This window comes from Meleagris gallopavo, chromosome 12, assembly GCF_905368555.1.
Source record: "Meleagris gallopavo chromosome 12, MGAL_WU_HG_1.1, whole genome shotgun sequence".
NCBI classification, from domain to species: domain Eukaryota; kingdom Metazoa; phylum Chordata; class Aves; order Galliformes; family Phasianidae; genus Meleagris; species Meleagris gallopavo.
Window position 1 is genome coordinate 5,533,779 of NC_139415.1, and position 8,321 is coordinate 5,542,099.

The following is an 8,321-nucleotide window of genomic DNA, read 5'->3' on the forward strand; positions in this document are numbered from 1 at the left end:
GAGTGGGCCATGCTAACACTTGAAACACAAAATTCCAAGTACAAAATACAAAATACCCAGGCTGAATATACTTGTGTGGGTGGGGGAAACCTGGGGTCTACATTGCTTCACAGCTGGAATAAAACGTCCCCATGCACATTTGTAAGAGGCTGGAGAGACAAAAGTCACAGGAATAAAATGTGTAAATTAAAAAAAAAGAAAGAGATTTTAAAAAATTCTCATTCAATTTACAAAGACCTTCATTTTTGTTGAATTGCTGTGATTTCCAAATTAATATTTTTCCCCTTGGGTTAATTTACTCCTGAACTTTCAACTGCAAGGAAAGAAAATGTTCTGAATCGTTACATAACTAATATTCAGAAATGCATAAACTTCCTGCTCAGACGACACCAGATTTTTTTGATGAAATTATTTATGGGGCAAGTTCCGAGAAAGATGCCAAGTTGCAATTGCAATGGAATTGTACACAGAAACCAAATCAACGCCACAGATCTCCTGCTGAAATGTCTTAAAGAATCATACAAACAAACTCCCAAAGAAAGTCAGCTGCTCTGTCACGACTCCTGATCACAGACAAGAAGTGACATTTACGCTGATCATACATTTTGACTGTCTGAATGTCTTTTGGACACGTTACGGTGCTCTGCAAACATTCCTGATAAAGTTAATCCAAATGTACTTAATCCAGCCTCACACTGACCATGGAGCCCACAAAGAGATCCACTGCTTTCACTACAGTTAGGTAGTAGGGGATTTATTCTCCCCCCAGAAAATCTGTGAGGGTTGCCTATTTAAATACTTGTCACCTAGGTCGTTAAGTTCTCACCTTCACCTCCATTCAATTAAATGCTTAATTACTTAATAATAACATTCTTCCTCACATTTAATAGAAATATTTTTGAACAACCATAAGCTGCACTGGGTTTTTCTTAATTTTCTATTTCAAACCACTCAGTCTGGGGCCTTTAGATGCATATTTATTTAAATTCTAAGTCTTTTAATGTTTTCTCATACTAAGAAGCCTTAAAAAATATATAATAAAATAAAGTGAAAGAAAGCCTGTAAAAATAACAAGCTAATCAAAGTCACACAGTTTTTACAAAGAACTAAACTAATGACGCATTTTGAAGGCCCTTCTACTCACAAGATCCATTCTTTAAAGCACTTGAAAAAAATTAAAGAGAGGAGCAGAACTTGCTGCCCCTGGAATCCATCCATCATTTCATTCTGGTGGAGAACAAATGACAGTGATTATTTACTAGCTTCTTTAGTTCCAAATCCTGCTTCAAAAACAATGTTTAACTTTCAAAGTATAATTTTATGAGAAGGAATATCACGATTCAAAGACTCGCTTTTTTTTATAACATTATTAACTTCAATGTGACTTTACAAGTAAATAAAGCAATATTTAACCAACTAAAGAAAAATCAAATCAGTACCATCAGTGGAAATCTTGAAGCTTACTGTTGTAAGATATCCACGGGTACAGAACGGCTTGTTTTTGACTTTATGGTTGACGGGGAAACTTTGGGGCAACAGTAAAGAAATGAAATGCCAGTTCCTCCAGTGCCTCTGCTACTCCTCTAGCTTTAGCAAAGAGGGGCTAAAAAACCTGAGGCAGAACTGGATCTATGACATCCACCCTCTTGGAACACAGGAAGCAGCAACAAAACCCTCAAGAATTCCAGTTACATTGGTGCAGTACAGCAATAGCAACTGACTCAGGCACTAGGAAATTCCACAAGGAATAAGACTCCAACATGAAGACTATGAGGTTGCAAGATAAATGGGAATATTGGCTTCAGTGCATCCAAACTCAGAAGACAAGCCTCAAAGTGTTTGAGTTTCAGTTGAAACTCATTTTTGCATAGAACTGAAAGACAGATTTTTAAATTCTTCTTACTTTTCTATCTTGCTTTCTGTCCCCATCATTTCCGTTGTAACTTGAGAAATAGAGTTGTTAGTTTGTTTGTTAAATGAGCACTGAAACTATTACGTAATACTATGGTTCTGGCATCTGAACCTCAAGTTAAAAAAAAAATAAATTATTAATGAAAGTTGCTACATTTCATTACATCTTTCCTTCATATTTTATTTGTGTTATTTAATTAATAGAAAATTAGTAAGAGAGTTGCTAAATCACCGGTTGTGGTACACGGGTATAGAGGAATTATCTCCAGTTAAGGCAGGAAGATTTCTCCTTTTAAGGTGTCTGCAACTCATCAGCCACTTCATGCAAGCTCTCTTAATTCAAAGCTTAAGAATGAGATCTTGAGAGAAGCCTAGACACTTAAAAAGCTGACTCAGGAGCTCTGAATGGAGTGGATGCTTCTAGATGCCTTGTTGGAAATGCACTGGTTTTGTTTATCAAAGAAAATCCTCAGTATTCTGTGGAAACATAACAGCTTTCTAACGTGGATCATCCAGGGATTCCCAAATCAAGTCACACCAATTCTGGAAATTTTATTTGGTAAAATGGAATGACTTTGTAAATCCCATCTTGAGCCAGAGACTCCGGTTTATTCTCCACAATTCTTACACCAGTTACATTGACCTTGCTGGTTCCTGATCAGATATTAGATTACATAACTGCGACTGAATTATTTCACAAGTTGGAAAAATAAGAAAAACACGAAGACAATTCTAGTGTCTGTGCTCTGCTGACGAATGCATTAGCCTAACAAAATACTAGTGAACACTTACATCAAAGTGCACTGTCAACATCAAGGACTAATGCCTCAATGCACACTATAATATAATTAGATGTAATCTATGTAACATACCTTAGTTATTATTAAAAACTGTACTTATTATTTTACTTGCAGAAAACTACTATTTGTAATGAGCTTCAATATTACCTAACATTTTTTTAAAGTTCTATTTTGGCTGAAATAGCTAAACTAATGTCATGTTAATTTTCTAGAGAGAGCAGTTAGCCTCAAGAGACTTTAAAGCTCATTATTTAGTGATTTAGAGTTCTGAACAATTTTATAGAGCAGTATCCGAATAATTGAATAATTTGTGGACTGAAACAATTTCTGTATTTGTTTTCTGAATATAATATAGAGAGAACAAATCTTTGGCAAATATATATCCTCAACAAGACTTAGTGCTGTAATTAATCACTATGACTCTCATATCCTGCAAGTTGTCCACCCATTTTATTAAAAAGTGCTGAGGTATCTGTAGCAAATGGTTACTGCAGGTGGTCATGCGAGTCTGAAACTTCTATTTCTAGTAGTTTCACAGGTCTCTACTGAGAAATGTGTCAATTGTCTGTAATTGTGTCCGATGAGAAGACAGGCTTCCCCACTGTGATAGAGATGTCTGCTGGGTGCAGCTGAACATGGCCAGTACGCCTCCTGGCTCCAACAAACAGTGGAAAAGCTGAAACTCACTCCTGCTTGCCTGGAAGACCTAAAATTTATAGTCACTCAGTGTTAGTTTTTGATTTAAAGAAAAAAAAAAAAGCCTAACATGAAACAATTACTGGTTACCCTGATCAGTCCCCTACTGTGAAAAATATCTGTATATCTCTGCAAATATCTGCACTACTAAGCACAGCTTCCCACCTTCATCAGGAAAAAAAAAAAAAAAAAAGTGTCAATTTGCATCACCAGCAAATCTTTACAGTGGGCTAAACTGAGACTATTATTCCCATTTCAAACAAGTATTAACAGAAGCAATAATCAAAAACGGATAACATCCATTCTGGTGATCTGTGTTTTTCCACATACTTCTGCAGCCACACCCAAGAGGCTGAATCTTCGATGCTTTATTTCTCTTATACAGAAATGACATTTTCCATTATTTGCTTTTTCTAGCTATGTTTCTACATGGTACTTAAACTAACAGTGACACTTTTCTCCCTGGGGATGGTCCTAATGATAAAACAGGCATCCTTTGCTATGAGCCTGAACTTTCACATCCGACCCCAGCCTGAACACAAACACTCAACCAAGCGTTCAGATCAGTGCTTAATGCCGACAATGATTGCAGGCAAGTTCACTCACGTGCGTAAAAATAAATTTGCCTATGCAAATCTTACAAGCAGCAGCTATCGTTAACATCCAGGCTGCCAAATCACACACTCACTTAACAACAGCACCAATTAGACCCCACCAAAATGCAAATTCTGTACTACACTGCTTCCACAGGCTTCTCTGTAACCTAAGGATTACTTCAGACAACTACCCATCACTCTAAAAAGATACAGAAACATCCCCATGGATAGCCTCAGCCATTTCCATAACATTCTTGGTGACAAAAACACATCAATAACTGAGCTTTTCGCCTTTTCCTGACTTCACACTCGTTTGCACCATGGAGAGCCAGAGCGAGCAGACCCAAGCAGAGGAAGCTTTTCAAGGTAGAGGTAAATGCCTGAAGACACACGAGAATATCAGTGAGGATTATTAGAGCTGCTAGAAAATATTCTGGGTTTTGTTTTTGTTTTTGTTTTTTCTTTTTGGCTTGCTCCTTCTTCCTTTGGGAGAGAAACATTATTGTCAGTGTGGTAAGAAATTACTGTGCATTTGTACTGTTCCCCTTAAAGACATTATTTATCGTTTCCTGTTCCAAAAGCATTCCAGTTGTAGATATTGGTATTTCTGTAAATACTGATGTCAGTTTAGTGTTTAAAGGTGCTCCCAGGTCAGCAGTTAGTTTTTCTTGACTGTATTAACTAAGGTGCTAACCCATGCTGCTCTCACCCATACAAATAATAATAAAAGCTATCACAGATGTTGACCAATGAAGTTCTGGGTTATCTTATCATGATGAAAGAAAGTGGCGTACAGTTTTCAAGGTGCAAACCAGCATATCCCCAATTTTTGATTCTGCTTCTCTAATAACTGCTCTAGTGAAGTCGCAGTGCCAGAATGAAAGTTTTACAATTTGAAAAACTCTGTGAAATAACCTATTTCACAATAGAAATTAGAAATTTAGAAGGAAATAATAATTATGCAGCTTTTGTAATCGTTTTAAACATAAGGCATCGTGTAAAACCCTACTCTAGGAGAAATAAAGTACTCCAAAAAAAGTATTATCATACAGGCTCAGAAAAGAAAACCGGTCCAGGAAGAAGCTCATCACAGCCTGCAAGCTTCTCATATTGCTTAGCCCTGAGCTGGAAGGAGGATCCTGCTCTGAATGAAGACAGCTTATTGACTTGTTAGACTCTGCTAACTGGCAGCATTATGACAGCACTTTTTTGCATCCAGATACAGCAAGACGGTTAAGAACATCCTACTCATCTCATTTGGTCCCTAGGTATTAAATTACAATGCCTCACAAACACAGGTCTGAATCAGCAGCTCTAGACTCCAGCAACTTCCTTCATCACTAGGTCCAACACGTTACTGCCTCCAACAAACCTCACCATAAAATAACCAAGCTCCACATTAAGTGCAATCAAATTTCCATCTACACCACTTCCCACAGCAAGCTGCAGCATCTGTTTTGGACTGCTTTCGGTTTTATACTCAGACAGTTTACACCAATTTATTGTTAACTCATCATGAGACGTGGGGATCCACCTTTTTTTTTGTTTGTTTTCATTCCTAAATCTGCTTTTGTACATCAGGAACAGAACTTGGATTCTGGGGAAGAAAGCAGAAGGAAATTGGAGTGACAGATGCTCCATAAAGAAATAAACCATTGCTGTTACCTTTTTCATTTTCATTCAGTAGGATTCAGGTGGATTATCTCAAACAACAAAAAGATGAGTATTTTAACCCTTTTTTATTAAATTACGCCTTTTGCTTCCACTTTCAGTATGTACCAACATATCAAAGAATTTATGAATCTGACTGGTTAAACAAAATCTTTTTTTTGTTGTTGCTGTTTTCTTTTAGCTAAATAAAAACAAATGAAAATCAGCATCCATTGATTACAAAATTGGTCGATTATATATTTTGTTTATGTTCCTTGGAGATCCTCAGTGATTCAGTACTGGAATGCACTTTTGCTTTCTGTGTTGGAAATATACTCTAATATCACATTGATTTTAGTAATAACGGTATATATTCTCGTCTCTAATATTCACTTTTTTTAAATGGATTATTTGACACAGACTAAGCTCAAAAAAACACCAAACTAAATGATAAAGTATCCTTAAGATTTTCTCTAAATGCATCAGAGAATAGTAGTTCTTACACGAGCATAAATTCTCATAATGCCTAATGCTATTAAAGTTCTCAAAGAAAAAGTGACTACATAATATCATGTCACCTACTAACAACAACATCCTAGAGATATGCTTCCAAACCTTAAATAATCCATATTTATTCCTAAAATGATCTTATTTCTCCCTAACATTCTTAGCTAACTAAATCTCCACGAAGCCTACCATTGCAGCAATACTGAGGCAAGTTAGAAACGTTACGAAATGCACTGCTCTTAGCACACAGCAGTGGGGATCCACTCCATTGTTTTGATATCCCTCAAAAAGCACAGAATTTTGCCAGAAAACCAGGTAATACAGAGCTGATCTAACTCCAGCTGCAGACATCACCTCAAGGAGTGAAGAGGCCCTTTCAGACTTTTAAAGTAAATATGTGTAAATAGCCTCACTTTAATGTGTCATAAAACAAAATGTTTCCAAGAAGACACAGGAAACAAGAACAAGTGCTAGTGCTGTATGACACATAATTAGACTGTCAAAAGAAGTAACATATCAATGGATATGCTGCTGCACACATGCAAGAAAAGCACCGGAGAAGAACAGAACAGGTATGGTGGTAGCACTTTATGTAACTTACATAATCAAAATCCAACCACTGAACATACTATAAAACCTTTTGATTTGATTAAATGTAATAAACTTATCTGCATGACAACATATTTTTGTGTAAGACTACATTTGATCTTGTGCATTACAGTGAACAGAAATGGATTTGCAATCTGTTTTATAGCAAAATTTGGAACTAATGACAGAGCTTATTAGCTTTACATTGCTCCTGCAAGGGATACATTTCCTTGATATTGTGTATGCTAACTGGCAACATGGGGGCATGGAAGGGAGGGAAAAGCACACTGTAGAATTAAGGTAATCCTGTATTTGCTGGGGCTGCTGAGATGCCAACAGCCCTGTCCCCGCAGAGGGTGTCCCTCTAAGCAGCATGACCTACCATGCCTTCTATGGCACTTCCCCTCACCATGAGCGTTTAAGCACAGTGAAAGAAAGCACGGGGCCATCTCCACCGGAACCACTTTGTCTTTTCGAGGAAAGGCATTCTCAGCGTGCGTTTGTTCTCAGCAGTTCCCTCACAAAAAGCCCGAGCTCACGGACCTCACAGCTCGTCCTGCCGGCACATCCCGGTGCCTCCACGCAGCCGGCAGCGGCCTGCTCCGGTCAGCGAGTGCCGGGCAGCACGGTGCCATATGCTTGTCGCTGCCCTACTCACCCACATTACACAATTACACTTTAATACATTTTTCATAACGTATTGTTGATTCAGCCAGAAAAATCGGTTCAGCACACCCATCGGCGAGCGCGACAACACCGACAACGAGGCGAGGGAAAGTCCATTTCAGCATCTCAGCCGCACGCCGCCGCACCGAGGCCCGCTCCGCCGCCCGGCCCACCTGCCCGGAGGGAGGCACGGCCCGGAGGGAGGCTCGGCCCGGAGGGAGGCTCGGCCCGGCGGGCTCGGGCTCGGTGCCGCCCGTAGGAGCGCCCCGCACGCCGGGCGCAGCGCCTTCCCGGCCGCGCCAGCGCCCCGCGGGATGCCGAGCGCGGGCCGTCGGGTCTCCGAGGCGCGGACAGCTCCCTCGGGGCGCTCCGAGCCGGCGGCCGCCGCCCGCGCCGGGAACGTCCCGCCCGGAGGAGCGCGCGGCAGCCCCGGGCCCGCGGCAGAATCGCACGGCAAAACGCCGGCCGCCCGCCCGCCCGGCCCGGCCGCAGAGCCGCCCGCGGTGCCTACTCACCACAGCTTCCTCTTTAAGGGCATCAGACTGCCCCTGTTGGAGGCGGTCACCCCTATGGCCATCTGCAAGACAGTCAGGTATTTCTGATACTTCATTTTGCCGTCGCCCCCCCTGTCCCTGCCGCGTCCCCGCCGCCGCCACCGACAGAGTCTCTCCAGCCGCTGCATGCAATCATCAAATTTTTATTTCCAGGCATCTGCCGTCCCTGCGTCGCTCCTTCCCCTCCTCCTCCTCCTCCTCCTCCTCCTCCTCCTCTCCTGCCGCGCTCCCTCGCTCTCTGCCCCCCCGGCTCGCGCTCTCCTCCTCCTGCCGCACTCCCGCTATCTCTGCCCCCCGCTGACGCTCTCCTCCTCCTCCTCCGCCTCCCGCCGCGCTCCCGCCATCCGCGCTCC

The 8,321-nt window shown here is 41.2% G+C and overlaps 1 protein-coding gene across 5 annotated transcripts in view; it reads right to left on the reverse strand.

Annotated features, from left to right (window-relative positions):
• Positions 1 to 8,111, reverse strand: part of TJP1 (tight junction protein 1) — a 156,975-nt gene extending 148,864 nt beyond the window's left edge. For all 5 annotated transcript variants that reach the window (XM_085234412.1, XM_085234408.1, XM_085234407.1 and 2 more), the window contains exon 1: positions 7,930 to 8,111. In XM_085234412.1, coding sequence (XP_085090538.1) covers positions 7,930 to 8,096 — 167 coding nt within the window. In that variant the 5' untranslated portion in view covers positions 8,097 to 8,111. The remainder of the gene's footprint in view (positions 1 to 7,929) is intronic.
• Positions 8,112 to 8,321: the final 210 nt, after the last annotated feature.